This window comes from Syngnathoides biaculeatus, chromosome 15 (genome assembly GCF_019802595.1).
Source record: "Syngnathoides biaculeatus isolate LvHL_M chromosome 15, ASM1980259v1, whole genome shotgun sequence".
Lineage (NCBI taxonomy): Eukaryota > Metazoa > Chordata > Actinopteri > Syngnathiformes > Syngnathidae > Syngnathoides > Syngnathoides biaculeatus.
Window position 1 is genome coordinate 14603336 of NC_084654.1, and position 21665 is coordinate 14625000.

Consider the following 21665-nt stretch of genomic DNA (forward strand, 5'->3'; position numbering starts at 1 on the left):
GCAATTTTAGAATTTATGATTACAGTATAGCGTACAGCAGTGAATGAATGAATGACAACTCCAAATTCAGCATTTTAGGAAAGTAAAATAATACATCACTTTTTTTAAACACATGAGAGGATTGGGCTAGAAAAAAGTGTTTTTATTTACTCAATCTCTCATACTTTTTGAATTTAAATGCAGTACTGAAATAAATGAACTTCTCAATAATGTGCAGGGTAAGGTGAACCTGGTCCCCCTTGATTTTGAAAACTTGAGTCTTGTGAACTGAACTTTTATTTTCTAGCGTGAGGCTTGATATTAAAAGTAAAATATTGAAATTCGGATGACATATTTCAATGTTTAGGGGTTCCTCATCGTGATGGAAATCTCAACATTGCATTAGTCAAATTGACACATTAAAGCCTACATTTCTACTCGCATCAGTGGACTGCAAGCAATAAAATATCCGTGATGTCATAAAAAAATAGCCAAAAGGAAAGATTAAAATGTATTCGTAAAATATTCATTCAAATGAACATCCATCCTGAAATGTACCAACAGGAGAAATTTTGTTCCTCTTTGCCGTTGAAACTAATTTCGGTGATTTCAGTACATCAAATGGGACGTTATCTGAGCCAGTCTTCTTCAGTCTTCTGTGAGGAAGTCTAGTCGATGTTGATAGAGCGAATTCGTCTGAATCATCCGTTTCGGATGACTCGTCCGGGTCTTCGACCAGTTCCTTATTCACTTCTGTCTCAAGCTGTCGTTGCCGTTCTCTCTCAATGCGCATCGTGTTTTGTTTGATGCGCTCCGCGACTTCCTTCTCAAGTATGAATCAAAGCCTCCCATCACGTTCGTCCTGGTCTCCATCATGTTTTTCAGGAACAGGCGGTCTTTTTCATTCGAAATACGATAGCTTACAATTTTTTTTCCGGAAAATGGCCGCATTGCTGAGCGACTATTCTTTACCAAAATTTACTAATTTCGAAAAATTCGATCTCCACGAGGAACCCCTAAACACGATTCTATTTCGTTTAAATTTCAAACGCAGCTCTGACATGATGAACCTCAACTCCAGAAAAAAAGTTTGTTGATTTTTAAAGATGTCAGCGGACCAGATTCACCCTAGTGCAGGGCGATCTGTCTACACTTCATCTCAAATCAATTCATAAACACAAACGTTAAACATGGTGATCTTCATTGATTCATCTTCAATACGATCAAGGCTTTTCTATTGACTAATTCTCATTACAAAAGGAAAGTGCTCAAAGTCGCTACGGTTTTGACGTTTAAATTCGTATTCCATATAAGAGAACACGTTTTACGGGTCCACCTGAACGCACCATTCGTCACGACTGAGCTGGTACTCTTCGTTCTGAGCATGCGCAGTAAAGGGTGGTCAGGGAGTGTCGACCGGGGCGCCTCACCGGATGGGAAGCATCACACTTTGACTTTGGATTTAAACCGCCAGCATTTTTCAATAATAACCGCAGGAGGACGGGAATACATTTTTTTTTTTTACAAGAAACGTAAATGAAGTGCAAGACTGACTTATAAATGGGATTGTCGGACGAGCAGGTCATTTGTTGGTTGTCTTTTGTTTGAATGACATCCGACTGGAACGGGAATTAGTCATTCCTTAAACAGACTTTTGTCTGATCACCAAATCCTCTTACATTAAGTCATCAAGAGCTGGCTGCTTTGTGGACATCTAGGCGTTTGAATAGGTTCATCATTCATTTAACTAGTTTTCTACATGTGCTCCATCTAATTGCCCAGTGAATGGAAATATATTCTACCACATTGTTTTGGAGCCATTGTAAAGTCAAGCACATTTAGTGTGAGAAATAACTCGTGGCCTTTATTCTGCTGCTACAGTAGCTCACCTCACTATGAATCATAATACCTCTAAATCCGTTGGAGATCATTAGTTCCATAAGCTGGAGAATGTAACAGAGGGGCCCTCTGTAATGGAAACGTCTTCAAACCTGCAAGCTGAGCCGACAGCGAACAGTCCAAAGTATCAGGATTCTGTCAGTGGGATGCTGCGGGCCACGATGGGCTCCGTGGAGGAGAGGGATGAGGAGCAGGAGGACGAAGGGGATGAAGAGATGAGGGACGGAGGGGTGCTTTTCTACGTCAACCGAGGTGGCCTCCCCGTGGACGAGGACACCTGGGAGAGGATGTGGCGCCATGTGGCTCGGATTCACCCCGACGGGGATGCCTTGGGGAAGGGCATCCGTGGTGCCCCTGACCTGCCCAAGGTAAATACATAAATAGCAAATAGCAAGATGTGGGGTACAACCTGAACTGGCACATACGGACCAAAAGCCATTCACACCTTTGAACAATTTACAGTTGTCAATTAACTAAATTAAGTAACATGCTGGAACAACTACATAAATCCTAGATCACAATGTAGTTGATCAGCTGTTGTTGTTGTACAGTAGCAGCCTTGTCCTAACTGTGCATATTGTCCGTGTGAAGTTAACGCCAAGTGCAGAAACAATTTCCACTGATTGTGTACTGTACTGAATGTTTCTTGGTCTGGTGTCATAACGCAACCGCTGTTTGTTCCGCAGATTCCGCTACCAAGTGTGCCTACATACCAGCCTACCACGGCAATCCCACTGCGCCTGGAAGCCATACAGAAATACATCAGGGAGTTGCAGTATCCTTTGACAACAGAACAACCATTAAGAACCTTTATTTGAACATGGAAAAAAATGATCAAAAGACAGCTATGAAAAATATTAAAATTGCTGCTCGAGAAGGACTAAACTTCGGCTTAGTGTTAGAGAGCAAATTGCTTCTAATTCCAAATTTTGCAACATATTGCCTTGTTTGTCATTCTAGTTGTTTGATTTAAAAAAAATAAGTGTGGACTTTGCATCTTCACCCCGTGCCTGCGTGGGTTTCCTCCGGGCACTCCTGTTTCCTTCCACATAAGAAAAAAACATGCAACATTATTTGGACACTCTAAATTGCCCCGTCGGTGTGATTGTGAGTGCGGCTGTTTGTCTCAATGTGCCCTGCGATTGACTGGCAACCAGTTCAGAGTGTACCCCACCTCCTGCCCATTGACAGCTGGGATAGGCTTCAGCACTCCCCGCGACCCTCACGAGGATAAGCGGCAAAGGATAATCGATGGATAGATGGATGGATGGATGGATGGATGGATGGATGGATGGATGGATGGATGGATGGAAGTTGGAGTCATTGTTCCTACCCTCACCTATGGGCATGACCTGTGGGTCATGACCGAAAGAACAAGATCCCAGATAAAAGCGACCGAAATGAGTTTCCTCCGCAGGGTGTCCGGGCTCTCCCTTAGCGATAGGGTGAGAAGCTCAGTTATCAGGGAGGGGCTCAGTGTCGAGCCACTACTCCTCCGCATTGAGAGGAGCCAGATGAGGTAGCTGGGGCATCTGATTCGAATGTCCCACCGTAAAGAGAGCCCAAGGACGATCCAGGACATGCTGGAGAGAATATGTCTCTCGGCTGGCTTGGGAACGCATCGAGATCCCTCCGGAAGAGCTGGAAGAAGTGGCCGGGGAAAGGGAAATCTGGGTATCCTTGCTGAAGCTACTTACCCCGCGACCCGACCCGGAAAAGCAGTATATAATGGGTGACTGGAAGTTGGAGTCATGCAGAAAATGAACAGAAATTCATCAATAGTTACACAAAGGCTCAAGAATATCACGAGACACTCTGCATCCCTTAACTGTGACCTACAGGTACAATCACACCGGAACACAGTTTTTTGAAATCAAGAAAAGCCGGCCTCTTACTGCGTAAGCAAACATCGTTTCATTTGTCATATCTAATTCATAGAACCTAAAGGCAGCCTTGAATTTGCATACCCAAGTTTAACAGGTGATTATGATCCATGTTATTGCTGAATTGGACAAAAACAGCGACAACAACATCTTGTCACATTTCCCTGCACAGGTTGATGGACATCGCCAAGGAGATGACGCGTGAAGCCCTGCCAATCAAATGCCTGGAAGCGGTGATCCTTGGAATGTATCTTTAATGTAGCACCTTTAATATTATCATAAACTCTCTCATATTTGTTGAGCAATGTCACGTATTTTATCACCGAAAAAAATCTCACAGAGCACAGCCAAAGAAAATATATGAAGGATATACATTTATGGTAATAATTTTTGGAGCAATCAAAAGAAATTGGAAAGTTTCCCACAGCACACCAGGTGGAAATGACTGCTCTAAAGCACCAGTCCCCAACTACAGCTTGATCTGCTGGATATTTGGTACAGGCCACACAGAGACTGGACTAAAAAAAAAAAAAAGCTTTAATTATTTAAATTCAGCACATGAAAAATGGTAGCAAAGCCCCCCCTAAAAATGTTGCTTTTGTATTGTTGTTTAGTACGCCCTTGACCAAGTTTGGCAAAGTTACCTCACCAATAGCATGCCGGCCGTGGAGCGCTTCCCCCTCAGCTTCAAGTCTCAGTTCTCAGGGAACTACTTCCACCATATTGTGCTGGGAGTCCACAGCGCCGGACGCTTCGGGGCGCTGGGCATGAGTCGCCGGGAGGAGCTCATGTTCAAACCCCTGGAGCACCGCACTCTGATGGACTTGGTGCAGGACTTCGAAGGTGCCTACAGGGGCTACTGGCACACCCTGCGAAAGATCAAGATCGGCCAGTACGTGTCGCACGACCCTCACAGCGTGGAGCAGATCGAGTGGAAGCACTCCGTCTTGGATGTAGACGGGCTGAGCAAGGAGGAGCTGCGGAAGGAGCTGGAGAGGCATACTCGAGACATGAGGCTCAAGGTACAGATGGGTTCAGTATGCGTCTTGATTTGCTTCGCGTCTCCGCTATGGGTGTAAAATTAGAACACGTGTACTTGCTACCCATTTGGCGGACAAAGGAGGTCAATTTGAGAAAGGCAATTGTCATCTTTTAAATGGACAACACTATTTAAGGAACTACAGTATGTAGTGACCCCTTTAAGCTACTAGTTTAAGATCCATCGATCCATCCATTTTCCTAGCCGCTTATCCTCACAAGGGTTGCGGGGAGTGCTGGAGCTTATCCCAGCTGTCATCGGGCAGGAGGCGGAATACACTCTAAACTGGTTGCCAATCGCAGGCAATACGGAGACAAACCGCCGCACTCACAATCACACTCAGGGGCAATTTAGAGTCTCCAATTAATGCATGTTTTTGGGATGTGAGAGGAAACCGGAGTGCCCGGAGAAAACCCACGCAGGCACGGGGAGTACATGCAAACTCCACACAGCCGGGGGCGGGATCAAACCCGGCTCCTCTGACACTTTACCAGCTGACCCACCATGCCACCTCTAGTTTAACATTCAAGTTCAATTAATCCTCTGACAAAGTTTGTACCAAATGAATACTTTCACAACTACTATAAGTCACTTAATATGATGTTTATTAGTCATTTTACATCGAGGATAAAGAACATATCGCTGCCATTTGGCAATCATCGTATCTGCAAAACAGTCACTTTTCAGCAAACCAACAAGTGGTATGTTGAGTCATTAATGTAGCACTCTCAAAGAGATCAGGCTATTTTAAAACAAACTGCGAAATCAGATCATTTTGTATACAAAAGCAGGACTGTATACTGTACCGTAAAAAAAATGCATAGCTAAGTCAGTAAAGCTCTTCAATCAGAGATTTCATTAGTGTGGGAAATGTGTACATCACTTACATGTTACAGTTCCTGAGATGAATCGTTTAGCTCTCAAATGAAGTACTCTCATCCAGCTTCATGTTAAATGATGCTGATGCCTTGATGCTGAGCTCTGTGTGTAATAAAACTAATGAGACGGATCGGGACGGGTTCTCACTCGGGTGCTGGATCCATCAATCGCCCGTCCTTTTTCCAGCCAGCACTCAGCGCAATCACATTACCCTCTCGATCCTGTTACATTTTGAAGTGGGCTGTGGCTTTTTGTCTGCAGATAGGAAAGCCTGCGCCTCCTTCTCCCACCAAAGACAGAAGAAATAGCATGGGCTCACCGCTCAGAGGACCAGGAAGCCCCATTCGCAGGATCAGCCGTGTTGACAGACGGTACAATTAATATGTATTTGCCGTTTAACCTTTTAATGAGTATTGCTGTAAATGCTAAATTTGTGTTTTTGTTTCAGTCCATCCGGAGAGAAGAAGGCTTTGGAACAAAAAGCTTCTGGTGACATGAGCGTATATCAGATTCGAGTGTGAAGAATCCTTTTTTAAGTTTCTTGGACAAGCAAGCTGATGCGACTTCATTCAAGGTCCACATCAGCAGTTTTTGAGATGCAACATTGAAAAGGGAACCGCCACCCTTCTCATATGCATCCAAACAAAAGCCTCATTCACCGTCACATTGTTTGACCAGATTTTCCTGAGCATTTTGCGTACATATGTGGTGCTGTTGTGTGTAAAGGTTTTTACTAAATTTAGCCATACGTACCGTAGGTTACACTAGAAAAATACAGGTAAATCAGTAAATGTGCTACTTGACATATCATATCAATGCGTGTCGTCGTACTGTAAGTGTGCTGGTATGTATCCATTTACAGCTGATGATGAACTACTGTATTTTGTGTGGTGGCAACAAACTACCCGTGTGCCTTTTGACCAGATTCAAGTGAGACTGAAACATCCCCCCAAAAAAATCCTAGTGCTCACCTAACAGAATACAAACCAGTCATTTATACTTGACTAAGAAAGTTTTTCAAATGTCATGCTCAGAGAACTTTAGACCTTAGTGACGGATCATCATGAATATGTGAGTACCATAAAGACAAGGATATCATTTGTTGAGGAAATCGAGGACTTTGGATTTCACATACTGTGGATGTGAAGTTATTTTTTACACCTACTGCAAGTCTATTTTGCTGATTTATGTAAATGTGCTTTTGTTTGTAGCAACTTAATTCAAGTTTTCACTTGCCTTAAAAAGAAACCACCTCCACAGAGATGTCAAGGTATTAGTTCACAGCACTTTTTATCTTTGTATTTTCCAAGAATTATTGAATTCTTCTGTTTTATACGTCACTGCTTTGCGGCGTGTGTAAAACACTGATCATTTCAAACGCAGTTCTCAATAATTTACCACAGATTACTTGTCTCGTGTCTTTTGTTTTATTGTTCAAGTTTTACCAAAAATTGGAGAAATTGGACACTGATTTGTCTGCTGCACTCAGTGGAAAGCAGGCAACGCCGATATGTGAAATAAATATGCAGGACTGTCCTAGGGTTGAGATTGATCGGGTGTTTCAAACAGTCGAAAATCACACTTATATAAACAAATCTCTAGCCTCCATTCTGCTGGTCTCCAGATGCCAAACACTAGACTGATGTTTATGACACGGAGAAATAGAATCTGTACCCTATTAGGAAGAAAAATCTACTGACCAACTTCTTTCTAAATGCAGAATATCTATAAAAGGGTTGAGCTCACTTATTTGACTGTTCTGAAACCACTTGAGGGGAACTGCTAAGAATGAATCATTTGCTGCAAAACAATTTCCAAGAGTCCACAATGCATGAATCTTGAATCAACTGAATGATTCATGCATGAAGCAAGTTGACACAAAGATGCACACTGGGAGGGTGGATGGAAGGGGGAAGTAGTATTGAGGTCAAAGTAGCACACACCGAGTTACATATTCATGAGATATTCTTTGGCATACCCACCAAGGATTACGTTTTAAGTGACATATGTGTCTTGTTTTTGCTTCGTTTAAGCACTTACCTTTTTCCAATTGTTTATAGGTCTCGATTTTATTATTTTGCCTTATACATGTCAAATAATTTCAGACAAAATCTACAAACGAGATCATTTGAAGTCCGACTGACATGCCTGTAACATTCTAAAATAGATATTGTAATGAAAAATACATATAACATTCACTTCAATGTCTATACAAAAAAAATAAATATAAACAGAGCGTGTCATCCATGTGCAAAGTTGCGGAAGTCTCAACATCCATGTGGTAGCCATATTGCTTGCAACGTCATCTGCGGACGTCACACTGGGACATTCGCCATTGAAAACACGTAGTGGCACCTGCTATGGGAGAGGAACAACAGAGATTTTCAGATTTTTCCGACACCCCTTCTGACACGAAAGCTCTTTTTGAAGAAGAGAACATCTCTTAATCGAGTGAAGTGACCGAAGCAATATTACCCAATCATTTCAAGCAATATTTAGATGATATGCGGATCACTGCTAACAGACTCCCAGACAGTATATATGACAGTATGTAGTGTACTCAGCCACGAGCGACGACAACGCTGTAAAGTGGCCCGGCCACGACGAGCCATTACGGCCCGGGGCCGCGAGCGTTCTCATTGCTATCTGAAAGAAGGATTACGTTGGCCCCCAAATTATTATTTTTTTTAATAGCTCTATACACACCTACCTGTCATTTGGAACCCACGAAGCTCTTGTCATTTGCACCTGAGCAATCCATTTTTCACGACAAACCAGGTCTTCTGGAAAAGTGTGAAGAGTGAATCCATTCTCTCGAGTGTTCAATCAATATCCAGCAAATACAACAACCCGGCATTTTGGCTAACACGAAGGAACAAAGCGGTACCCTCCCGCAGGCAAAACTGGTACAAACACACAAACCCGCCTGAGTGAGCGTGTGCTAATAACGTCACTTCCTGCTTCTTCTCCAAAATAAATCCCTAGAGAGGATTTTCATGGCGGGAGTTACAAAAAGCCATATACGTCAAAATCACGTTGAGTGGTGAAAAAACGGATCGGTCCATTCCGGCTGCCTTTTTTCTGTGTGTGTGTGTTTTTTTTTTTTTTAATAAAAACATACTAAAAATCATGCTTTTGGTGTCAGTAGGACTTTAAATATAAATGGTTTACAACATGCTGCAAACCATATAACAATCAAAGCATCCAATAATCTGGAGTCAGATTTTGTTTATTTGGCTGTCTAAATGAAGTAGAGGGATTATGGAACCAAAGTCAATTTGTATCAGAATGAATGGAAGCGTTAAGTATGCAGACGGGCAAGAACAGCGCTCCAGCCAGAGAATATCACATTGTGTGCCAAACACGGCAAACATGGTTGAGACATCCGAAACATACAAAAGCTTAAAAGTATTCTTCAGTCGCAAATTACCCCTCCTTCAGTCACATTTTTTTTTATTTTATTCATTTCCACAGCAGTGGGGTGTAAATGCAAAAGCATAAAAAACATTTATCACCTGTCACAAGTATTTCTGGAACTAAGTCTAAGAACAGTTTGCTGGATCAAATGTTTGTTAGTGAAAGCAAAAGGGGGACAGGCAGGGGGTAAGCAATTGAAACATTTAATACAAAAGCATTTTTGAAAATTTCTCAATTTCAAACAAAAGTTTGAAATACAACAAAAAAATAAATAAATACAATTTGCAAATTATTAACTGTCACCTCTGCATTCATGAGTATAACTACAGTATTAGAAACGTTTTGGACTGTTGCTTGGTGGCTCCTTTGACTTGAACCCCAGGTAAGTATTTGCATTGGCCAACATGAATGGGGCTGACACTGCAAAATCTCTTCATGAATGTCAGTTAAATAAAATGTTACCCACGTCTTCAACCAACTGCTGCTTTCAGGTTCAGCCGGAATTTAGCCACAAGACTGAGATGATCAGATGGGAATATGTAGCTGGGGAGGCCACCTATGGACCAAAGGGTATCCTCAGACAGCAGTGAGAGACAACCAACCAACTTCAGACCTTCACAGCCAAACTGGCCTGCTAAGCAAAACAAAGAAAGTTGTATTACCAAGAATACTGTAACCATCATTGCAACATATTAAATATCATGTGGAACAATGATTTCCTCAAATACCTGCTTGATATGAGGTGCGTTCAGGGGAATAGAAGATATAATCCACAGTGGCAGCCCCTTCAGAGTGCAGGGTTGTGATTTCCGGGTCACCAGAGTCAGCAATTATGTGCTTATAGGTGGACTCCAGGTCTAACTGGTGTCTTAAAATGTGTCGAAACCTGTCACATAAACATGATTACAACAAACTTTTTTTCTTAACAGGCTTGGTGCACTTTTCATTTGTAAAATATTATTTTTTCCCCCCCTGTGACTTTAAGGCCGTGATTACACATTTTTGAGGGGAGGATTATCACTCAAACTGCAGTTTAAAACGCTGAAAACAGAAATGTGATGAAAACCTCTTTCACTATTGAGCACATCTAAGAATCTCATTTTCCATGACTCCCACTGCTTTTTTTGTATTTTCTAACTACCTCCTTCAGGTTTCTGATCATCTGCAATGGCTTTACAAATAGGGTGGACATACTCTGTCAGAATATTTGTACAATCGACTGGGATACAGCACTCGAGTTAACTAACCTAATATTCGGCTTATTTCTGCTCAGCAAATCTAAAAAGAAAAAAAAAAAAAAAAGAATCACATATGTTGCGCATCTGGAGCAACTGTATTTCTGCCGTGTGTAGCTCTACCTGGACTGTTGTCAGTGACACCCGGGATTAATTGTAAATCACTGGGACGGATACACGAAATTGGACAAAAGCGCAGTTGCAAAAGGAAGTCGTGGCTGTAGTGACGTTTCCCTTCAGGAGAGGGTTGAAGCACTGCAGAGAAACAGTGAATCTATCAGTGAAGTTTTTTTTCGTACCGAACACACCGCAGGTTCTAACACTAACCTGTGACGGGAATGCAGCTTGAATCCACCTCACAGGAAGCGACGTACTGGCAGCTGTCGGAAATTCCCAGACAGTCGGACCATAGAGGCGCAAACAGTCTGTGGCAAGTGGCTTTGTGTGAAAGATCCTTCTGACCTGACACCTGTTATATATATGAAAAGGGAAAGTGAGCATATATATATATATATATATTTTCCAGCCACTAATATTAAATATACAAGTGAAGAGATTAAAAAATGTAAAATACAATAACTCTCAAAAACAGTTAAAAAAAAAGCATTTTGCAATATTTGGAAGTACCGTAATTTCCGGATTATAAAACGCCACTTTTTTTCACATGCTTTCAACCCTGCGGCTTATGCGGTGATGCAGCTAATTTGTGCATTTTTTCTCGCGGCCGCAAGGGGGCACTCGAACGGAAAAGGTAACAGTGAGACTGTGGAATCAATGTGGCAAGGAAGTAACTTTTACTGTATGTTGTTTTTTTTTTTTTAACTGGCCCTGTTAGCACAGCGCTGGTCGCATGTTGCTGCTGCGTTACTGCTGTGTCCCAGTGTTTTAGGTATGTTTTTTTCTTTTTTTAACCAGCCCAGTTAGTGCTGTGCTACCATGTTGCTATTCTGTAGCTGCCATGGCTGTTTTTTTCTTTTTTTTTTTACCGGTATGTTTTTTTTTTTTTAAAATACCCCTGTTTCTGCTACCGTGTTGTTCCTATGTTAAGCTCAGCTGAGGTATTAAAACTTTGAAAACTCTTTCTGTGTACCATCTTTCTTCGTAAATATTTCATGTTTCAATGTGGGTTTCAATGTGGGCACTTGCGGCTTTTACACAGGTGTGGCTTATGTATGAACCAAATGGTATTTCCAAATGTACTGGGGTGAGGCTTATAGGCAGGTACGCTCTCGAGGCCGGAAATTACGGTAAGTAATGTGTTCTTATTTTTTGTTAAGGAAGACTTTTTGGCTGCCCCATTGTTCTGAGGTTTGAGATTCAGTGCCAGACTTCCTAAGTGGAATTTCCTTGTCCTTTCTGTGCTTATGTAAGTTTCTGCCCACATTAAAAAAAAAAAAACATCCAGTCAGGTTCATTAAAGACTTAATGGCTCATGGGTGTGATTGTGAGCGCACACATTTGTCTGTAATCGATGGCCACCAGTTCAGGGAGTACCTGGCCTTTCGCCCAAAACCACTTGAGATTGGCTCCAGCTCACCTCCAACACTAATGAAGACATCCGCAATCGAACACAGGTGAGCGGCAAGGTGGAATAATTTTTTGATACAGTTCTTGATTTGGATCTCACTGAATCGTGTTGGTATACCTAATGAAGTGTCAATAAAGTATACATAATGTTATAAAGTAGTTGCATCTCACCATCCATGCCGGTAGACCCTGGAAGTGGAGCTCCCCAGTTGTGATGAGCTGATACAGAGGCATGTGTGGCAAAGAATTGAAGTCTCCGCACATGATAACATTGCAGTGTTCACATTTAGCCCTCCACGACTTGATCATATTGTCGATCTCTGCCAGCAATATGGCCAGTTGAGCCAGTTTGACATCCCCCCTGCTGGGATTGAAGAGCAGGTGTGTGTTGGCCACACAAAGTAGCGAGCCCTTCGCTCTGACCTTGGACTCCTGGTAGACAACGGGCCGAAGCACCAAAACTATGCCCACGTTGTGTCGGTCCAAAAGCCCTGTTTGGGGCCTGAAGAACTCTATCGGTGTGACTGACACCTCAGAAAAGCGGCTGCTGCAGTAGCAAGTAGCACACCCGTCTGTCTTGTTGCCTGTGCGTCGCTTGTAGACACAGTTGTAACCTGGACGAGTACAAAGGGACATTTTGGTAAAATCTCTAACTTGATACCTTTTTAAGTGGTACATACACAAACACAATCGTCCAAATTTTAGCACTTTTCCCGAAAGTCCCAAAAGGCCCAATTGTCAGATGTCTCTAAATGATCTTGAATGATGATCCTGTGGTGTGAGGTGTGTGTTTTCCATTGATGACCTAATCGGAAAATAGTCTAAGGAAAATAATCGTAAATATGTCATGTCATTATTCAAGCTGCTTATCCTCACAAGGGTTGCGGGAAAGCCGGCACCTATCCCAGCTAGCTTCGGGCAAAAAGCTGACTACACCCTGAACTGGTCACCAGTAAGCCACAGGGCAGGTATCGACACCATCACTGAACGGGAATCGATCCCACGCTGTCCGCACCAAAGGCAGGCGTGTGTACCACTACACCATTGGTGTAATCGTAAATGTTCAACTCTGTAATATTTACAGTCACATATCTTTCCGCAGTCAACGCTGAGTTCACAACGTGATCGTGGCGTTAAACAAAACGACCTGGAGCTCACGGTGCTGGACAGAAATAGATGAGCAACTGGTTGTATTGAGTGTTTGTTTAATGTGTGATTCACAATAAATAAAATGATATTGAAAAAGGTCTTTGCTACAATAGTAGTTAGTCTCCGTTTTTCTCCTCAAACTACTACAACTCCCACTATTAGCGGGGGATAGGAACAGGATTGCTGGGAAGTGAGAAAACCATAGGAAAACGTAGATGCCACAAGATGGTGGCAAGGTACTACAAATCACCAAGACCATGCATCGAGCATGTCCACAAACATGAACCCATGTTACATAAAAGAATATATTCAGTATTAAAATTATTTGACACAAACACACTTTACAGGAGACCCAGTAATAGTTTTAGCCAGCATGGAAGTCGTGAACTGACATAAGACCACAAATTATGTGGACTGGAACTAACACAAACATTATTAAGTAAGTAAACTCACCTTTTGTAATTTACACACAATAAATGTTGGGGAATGCAGTCAAATTTTAATGGCAAAATCTCTATAATATACTGTGGTAACTGTACCTACGAAATTAATCCATTCCGGAAGTCGTTTCGGAATTGAGTTTTTCGTATGTAGAAGCACATTTTACATGGAAATGGCGTATTGATTCAGATGTTAACTTAGATGTGACTTACCCATCTGAGTCAGGACTGGATACAGTTGTGTTTGATAGTGGTTCTCCTGGACCTCTTGAAGACAAAGGATCTGAATAGGAACATGAATAGCAACTTAATAAGTGGGATTGTTGAGCATTAGGATGTTTAAAGGCAATGTTTTTTGGATCTCAATAAATGATGCAGTTATAAAGTTCTGGTGGAGCTAACTTTGTCTGTTAGAGTAGTTGACTTACATCTGGGGCACATCTGTGTATTTCGTCCAAAAGCAGGCGGCAGCGGTTGCTCCAATCCAGTACCTCTTGGGGGCAGTGTGTGTAAAGCTCCATGTTGGCCTCCAACAGGTCTTGAGCCAAGATATTGTACGACATGACTGTAAAGTCCATGGAGGGCTTTGTGAAAGGAACATCTGTGTCGAAATGCTCTGTTGAACTTTCTTGCCATAATCTCCACTTTACTGTTGGAATAAATAGTTAGTTACATAAACCACAGATGAATACTGAATAAATCAGTAATGGACGTGAGATTTCACATCCTTACCTTCACAGGGCCTCGTCCATTGAACTGAAGCGTGATAGCTCCCAGGAGGAATATGCCAGAGTGGGCAACGGATTTCATCGACTAAGCCAGGTCCCAGGGGGAAGTGTTGTCCTCTTTGAGCATCAAAGTGATTTTTACCATTGGAGAGCAGTGATCTCTGCTTCCAGTTTGAATTTGTTTGAGAACTCTGTATTACATCAGTATATTCGTCCCAGCACTCTGCTTCGTGTCTGCTACAATCAGCTGCATTTCCAGAGTCTTCAAAAAGCTCCATCTTTGCCAGATCCACCACAGGACAGGGCACATGCTGCTCACTCCCCTCAAATGCAGTGTTCAGTGGCTGGTTAAGTGGATGGTGCACTTTCCCTATTTCTTCTTTGGGGATCTCCTGTTCATCTTCTTCACTCTTGGCTGAATATTGTACCTCACCAGTCTTTAAGACTGCCTCAATTTCCGTGTCCTTTTGACTGACACATATTAGCTGTTCTGCATCAGGTGTCTTCTTGTCTTCATCAAAGGAGTATTGTTCACTCATCTTTTCCTCATGTTCTGTTGACAAAGCGCTTTGGCCGAGGTGCTCGACCGGCAGAATTTGCTCAGACTTGACGGAGATCCTGCTCATGACAGCATGACCATGGCATGCCATTGTACTGTTGACAACTGCAGAAAGGCAAATAATACAGGATCTTTGACAAAGGTGGGTAGTGATCCGCCACATTTATTTTTGGGATATAATCTAGTTGTCAGATTAGTTTAAAAGCAACATACTTTCAACTATTGCTTGAGTATTTTTCCCTTGAAGAAACGCTACTCTAATTCATTTACAATCGAGCTGCATTCCACTCATATCTTTTATTTTCTAGATCACAGTACAGTTTATTGTCCGCGCATTTGCTTCTATTTTGCTTTGGTTGACAATGTCTGCTGCTACGTCAGCATTGAAAATGAGAATCTGTTATTAATGGACCTTTCCGACCTGTCAATCACTCGTACAATAATAGCCAATCAGATAGCCGCATTGTCTTAACACGCCCCTCTCGCCGTATTGTCCCACAAGCAATCCTGGCTGTCAGTAGCGTGCGCTCGGAAAAGTTAATGTTAAGAAGAAAATTGTCCTCAGATGCGCTTGGGGAACGTGCAATTCTGATGAAAGACATCCTGCTAGGTTACATGGGGCCCACTTGATTCCTTTTCCAAAGCCTAAAACACAGTTGACAAAGTGTCTACGATGGATTAAGGCTTGCGGAAGAGCGAATGTACAACTAAATGTGAACAATAGCAACAAACAAGGCTGTATGTTCGAAGGTAAGTGAGGGAGAAGTATTTTCTCCGAGTTTGATTTAACCTTTATCAGTGCTTTACACATTGCCCAGCTTTCACTTTGTTAGTCTATCACTAACGTGCTAAATAATGTGTGTAATGATTTATGCCGGAGAGTCGGGTTAGTGATATGTAAATGCACCATGTCATGCAAGAGAAATGTCTATTTTTCTATATGTATCACATCAGACTTTTAAGACAGAGCACTGGGTTCGATTACGAGCCAAGTGAAATGAATACACCCAGTTATTTGCATAATGTACACATGGCAAGACTACAATTATATTACTTGTGATCTTTCCAAGTAAAAAGTACTCACCCTGGTTTACATGTGTAGTACGACTCCACTATTTTATCCTGTTGGATTTCAATATGAAGATTGTGAGACGTCAAACTTTTTTGCATCAATCGCCAACGTTTCGCTGTAACTCTGACATCGCGTCCTGCTCCGTCCAAAATCTTAATTCCTTGTACATATCCTTGCGTGAAATAGTTGAGACCTCTCTGTAGAACTCTCTTGGACAAGTCTGACGCATTTGGCAAAAAACATACCGCAATATTATCTGGAATACGCGATAGAGAATCGACTTCAAGCCTGTTCTGTTCAATCGCCATTTTGGAAGCTTGTGGGACATGACAATTGTAAGCTAAGGGGGTAGAGGTCAAGCTCACCAGTTGAAAAGGTCCATTGCTCTGATTATCACCCAACCCAAAAAAAAACAAGTACAAGTTACCAATTAGTAAGAGGGTTTTTTTTTAACTTACTAGTAACTCAAGTATCTATTTGGAAGACTACATTTTATTCGAGTCATTATTTTCAAGTAATTACTCTGAGTTTTGAGAGGTTACAAGGTTACGCACGGCACGTAGTGAAATTAATTTTCACAGTGTTGACAATAGGTTGTATTGCAGCACAAGCTGGCATGTTTCGTAAGGGTATGTTACAGTTTTATTTATGACTAAGTTTTTTTACTTCATTGTAAACCAAGTAGTAGTTCACACAAATAGTGACCAGGCGCATTCATTTACTCAACAGCAAAGAACACCAGGTGTCATCGTATCATTATAAAATGTTAAGCACTATATTGCTAATATGAGAACTTTTAAGTTTGCACTTGGTGGATTGCTGTAAAACCAGACAAATCTGTATTTGTAGATATAGATTGATGTGTGTGCATTCTTTAGATAACTGTGAGTCTCTTATAATGTTAAAGGTATAGCATAATTTCCCGGGCCATCTTTAAGTTTCGATCACATTATCAATCAAAAAAAGGTGCTTGCTAAAAATAGACTCTGTCACTCAGGTAATTGGAAAAACATTTTGGTCCCAACTTTTGTTGGCTTTTAGAGAGGGCATACCTAGGTCACATTTTCCCACTTCTAAATGACCATTAATGCATGATTAATGTATCAAAATTACTTGGAATGTCCAGTCAAGTTTTGTTGTTGACGTCGTGACGTCACATTCAGAGAGCTCCGATAACAAGTGCAAGCTAGAGCGTTAGCTTGTTCGCCCCCGAGCTCGAAGGTTGCATTTTGCCCCAAAAATACTACCTTGTCCATATTTTCTGTTTTTCTTTCTATCAGTAAGGCATTGGCGAGGTTACTTTGTGCAAGGAAATTTCTCGTCCAAAATAGCGACTTCAACTTTCTCAAATGACGTCAGAGAAGCGACAGTCAGCAAGCCAAAATGCATTTTAAGCCTAGCAATATGGCGAGAGTCGTGTTAAAACGTCGCCGCATGTATTTGACCAAAGGTGGACGTAATGGCATTGACAAATAAAAAAAAAAAAAGCTGACATGCTTTTCCCAGTTGTGCTTCTTACCCGACGTTCGTCTAAGCATGAAGCGTGATACCGGGTAGAGAGCATAAAATAGGCTGGCGATCATGGTTCGTTCTACAATATGCGCATGCGCTGTTTAAGATCCCTTGCTTGAAGCGTCATTGTATTTTTATATTTATATCCAGACAGTGTTTGGGCAAGTTACTTCGTAATGAAATAAAAAACTAAGCTACAAGAGTTTTACATTAAATGAACCTTCACTGCACTTCTTGGGGTACAAATAAAGAATTAATTCTAAATTTGTATGGATGTACACATAGGCAAATGAGCAAATATGACGTTGTACAATTCTAGTTACTCAGACTGAACAAGTCCATGATGCATGTGCATTATTTAGTGCCGTACGCGTCACATGCTGCCTGACAGATTGAGTTACACAAAGGCATTTTATCTTACCTCAAAAACTCCGACACTGACAAACAATATGGTTCGGTTTAAGCAGGAAGTTATTGTGTCTTGAGCGTATGTTTTTAGTTTTTTGACAGCTGACACAAATGTCCACACTAAGTTTTGAGGCCCTCTGTTTAGAGGATAATGATCCATCCACGACATTGAGGCGAGGCTCGGAAGAGGATTTTAACACAGATTTGGATGGTGAGTGCATTATACTATAATACTCAGACATAACTACAATGTGAACCCTAAAATGCCATGGGATTTTTAAATGCTGTATACTGTAAATTTCAACTTAAGGTCCGGTTAGTATGTCTGCCTACATATGTTCATCTAAACATAATTTCACTGCCTTTTTGTCTGCCTTCTGTTTCACACGTTGCTGTAAATATCTCTGACTGTTTGATGCACAATGGTTACAATAATACAGAAAAAGAAGTCAGAAGCAATAAGACATCTATAGCTGATGTCTACCGACAAGCCTGCAAGATAGTGGGCGTCGTTCCAGTCTCCTATTTCATACGGAACCTCGACTCTCCCACCATGACCCTCAGCCACCACGGCCTTGGACCCATGGGGTGCAAAGCACTCGCTATTACTTTAGAGGTGAGTCACAAAATGTCTGCATGTCCTTAAAAGCATCATATTTAACATATATATTGTTAGTACATCTGCCACATAGTTCTGGGTATCGGGGTTTTAGTCTTGGCTTTGGCCTCTCTGTGTGGTATTTACTTTTTGTTCGTACACGAGTGGGCTTTCTTTAGGTACTCTGGCGGACTTCTTCTTTTCCTTTCGGCTTATCCCGCTGGGGGTCGCCACAGCGTGTCATCTTTTTCCATCTCAGCCTATCTCGTGCAACTTCCTCTCTAACACCCACTGTCCTCATGTCCTCCCTCACAACATCCTTAAACCTTTTCTTTGGTCTTCCTCTCACCCCTCTACCAATATACTCACTCTCTCGCCTCTGAACATGTCCAAACCATCGAAGTCTGCTCTCTCTAACCTTGTCTCCAAAACATCCAACTTTGGCTCTCCCTCTATGAACTCATTTCTAATCCTATCTAACCTGTTCACTCCAAGAGAGAACCTCAGCATCTTCATTTCTGCTTCCTGTTGTTTCTTCAGTCCCGCCGTCTCTAATCCGTCCATCATGGCCGGCCTCACCACTGTTTTATAGACTTTGCCCTTCATCCCACCAGATACTCTTCTGTCACATAGAACACCAGACACTTTCTGCCAACTGTTCCACCCCGCTTGGATCGTTTCTGCACTTCCTTGCCACACTCTCCATTGCTCTGTATTGTTGACCCCAAGTATTTGAAGTCGTCTACCCTTGTGATCTCTTCTCCTTGGAGCTTCACTCTTCGCCCTCCGCCCCTCTCATTCACACACATGTATTCTGTTTTACTTGGGCTAATCTTCATTCCTCTCCTTTCCAGTGTATGCCTCCATCTTTCTAATTGTTCCTCCGCCTGTTCTCTGCTTTCACTGCAGAACAGAATATCATCTGTGAACATCATGGTCCAAGAGGACTCCAGTCTTACCTCTTCTGTCAGCCTATCCATTCCGACCAAAAACAGGAATGGGCTCAGCGCGGATCCCTGATTTAGTCCCGCCTCCACCTTAAATTGACCCCTCCGTACAGGGCACTTAACCACGCCTCCTGAAGTGACGTCACGCCACGTGCGCTGACGTAAGACAAACAGTAAAAATGGCAAATACAATACAATACATTCTTAACTGAGACAGACTCGATGCTTCTGATTTCATTCAAATCAACGATATATTATAGATTCTAAATACAATACATTCTTAACTGAGAGAGACGCCATGCTTCTGATTTCATTCAATCATTCACACATAGCCATGTTATGCTAGCAGAGAACGTCTCATTCATTTGTAGGAGACGTGTATTAAAAATCAAATATAGGGCATAGCTTCGTGTAAACACAGTCTGGTTAAGCTTCAGCCGCGAGCCGGCAAGAAAGCGACACGTTTGTGCAGTCCGATCATCGCTAAATATCGCTCAACAAAGAATAAGTGTGTCAATCGTTCACGCGTAGCAATGTTATGCTAGCGAAGAAAGTCTCATTCATTTATACGAGACGTGTATTAAAAATCAAATATAGGGCATATCTTCGTGCAAACACAGTCTGGTTAAGCTTCGGCCGCGAACCGGCAAGAAAGCGACACATTTGTGCAGTCGGATCATCACTAAATATCTCTCAACAAAGAATAAGTGTGTCCATCGTTCATACGTACCAATGTTATGCTAGCGAAGAACTTCAAATTCATTTATACGAGACATGTATTGAAAATCAAATATAAGGCATACCTTTGTGCAAACATATCTGTTCCGGTTGATATTAGATGGATTTAGTTGATGATGCGGTCTTCCACAAAGTTTGATCCATCGAAGGCATTTTTCGGACTGGATCTTCGGTTTTGGAAAGGGTACGAATCGAACTCCACCAACTAGCCTTTCAGGATACCTGTCATCACTATTACAAAGTCCGTGACTACACCTCTTAACCATATTTTTTTATTAAATAACCCAAATACGCGATAAAACGCTAACAAAACTTATACTGGACCATGCAATGTTGTCTGAGAAGTGGCGGGAGCAAAAACGGGCTTTGGTCTATGCAGATCTCTGGCCTCTGATTGGTCAGTGACGCGGATTGCGCAATATTCACGTAGGGGTCAATTCTTCTGACACACCTACTGCACATCTCACTGCTGTTCTGCTGCCCTCATACATGTCCTGTACTAATCTAACATATTTCTGTGCCACACCAGACTTGCGCATGCAGTACGATAGTTCCTCTCTTGGTACTCTGTCATGGGCTTTCTCTAGCAGGGTCCGCACGCGGCCCTAAGAGTCCCTAAAAACCCCTAGATTATCGAAGGTGCATTTAGGGGCCCCTAAAAGTCCTTAAAAATCCGCGAAAACCGGTCAATCCCCTAAAAAGACCTTCAATTTTAAAAAAATCAAAGGGAGGACCTCTACCGCCAAAATTCTCCCGAAAAATAATTAATCTTTTACTTAAAAAAAAAAATAGAGATCCGTCTGGCGTCCAAATCAGCCGGAAATTGTCAACGGAAGTCACCGTGTTCACAACTAGTCGCCATCTTGTCGTCGGTATTCCATTGTTCGTTTCAGTGAGTCGGCTTTTCACTTCGTCTTCGTTACGACGTAGCGTAGTTCTTTCATCGATCCGACTTGTATCATGGGGAAGTGCAAGTTTCAAGATGCTTGGGTTGAAAGTAAGGAGTTTGGGAGCTGGGTTCGTCGAGATCCAAAAGATCAGCACACGTTTTACTGCTATTTGTGCAAGCAGCGTTACCAGCTTGGAAAGATGGGCGTCAAAGCGCTGGAGTCGCACCGGAAAAACAGGAGACACGCTGATTTGGCGAAAACTCTCTCATCTTTCGTTGGTATGAATCCGTTTCTAAAATATCAAGATAGTGAAGCGTCAACTTTAGGCAATGGTATTGGCAGTGCATGCGAACCTACAGTTGTCCAGTCATCAACTTCAACCAGCCAGAAGTCAGGCTTTATGAACGTAGTTCAATACACGAAGGTGGACTCGTTAAAGGCAGAGATCGTGTGGACTTTAAAAGTGATCTGCAGCCATTACAGTTACAAATCTTGTGAAAATAATGCCAAAGTGTTTGCAGTCATGTTTCCAGACAGTGACATTGCTAAAAACTACCACTGTGGGGAAAGGAAGACTTCGTACCTGGCTACATTTGGCATCGCTGCCCACTTTTCATCTCTACTGAGGCAGAAAGTGAAGGCTGAATCCGAGTATGTCCTCCTCTTTGATGAGTCTCTAAATCATGAGACGCAAGAGAAGCAGCTGGACATTCATGTGCGATTGTGGATTGATGACCGGGTCCGCACTTGCTACCTCACCTCTGAA

At 42.1% G+C, this 21665-nt stretch overlaps 3 protein-coding genes across 8 annotated transcripts in view; 2 read left to right on the forward strand and 1 right to left on the reverse strand.

Moving 5' to 3' along the window:
• The first annotated feature begins 2 nt into the window (after positions 1-2).
• Positions 3-7799, forward strand: vash1 (vasohibin 1). The gene is made up of 7 exons (XM_061843583.1): positions 3-2246; positions 2565-2653; positions 3720-3776; positions 3934-4008; positions 4402-4783; positions 5941-6050; positions 6128-7799. Exons 1-7 carry the CDS (start codon positions 1953-1955, stop codon positions 6198-6200), a joined length of 1080 nt encoding a protein of 359 aa, XP_061699567.1. The 5' UTR covers positions 3-1952; the 3' UTR covers positions 6201-7799.
• A 1484-nt stretch (positions 7800-9283) lies between these two features.
• On the reverse strand, positions 9284-20402 carry angel1 (angel homolog 1 (Drosophila)). Of its 6 annotated transcripts, XM_061843745.1 has the most exons (11): positions 20075-20402; positions 19284-19427; positions 14180-14839; positions 13876-14096; positions 13661-13730; positions 12030-12472; positions 10659-10800; positions 10455-10586; positions 10344-10374; positions 9825-9982; positions 9284-9730 (listed from the first exon to the last, which is right to left on the reverse strand). In XM_061843745.1, the coding sequence occupies exons 3-11, from the start codon at positions 14823-14825 to the stop codon at positions 9567-9569; spliced, it is 2007 nt and encodes a 668-aa protein (XP_061699729.1). In that variant the 5' UTR covers positions 14826-14839; positions 19284-19427; positions 20075-20402; the 3' UTR covers positions 9284-9566. The 6 variants fall into 6 exon arrangements, with proteins under 6 accessions (XP_061699729.1, XP_061699728.1, XP_061699727.1 ...); XM_061843744.1 differs by lacking the exon at positions 19284-19427; XM_061843743.1 differs by lacking the exons at positions 19284-19427; positions 20075-20402 and adding an exon at positions 17326-17418 and having other exon boundaries at positions 9284-9727.
• LOC133513208 (leucine-rich repeat-containing protein 74A) overlaps positions 17823-21665 on the forward strand; it is a 12960-nt gene continuing 9117 nt past the window's right edge. The window contains exons 1-2 of the mRNA XM_061843750.1: positions 17823-17937; positions 18167-18342. Coding sequence (XP_061699734.1) covers positions 17838-17937; positions 18167-18342 — 276 coding nt within the window. The 5' untranslated portion in view covers positions 17823-17837. The remainder of the gene's footprint in view (positions 17938-18166; positions 18343-21665) is intronic.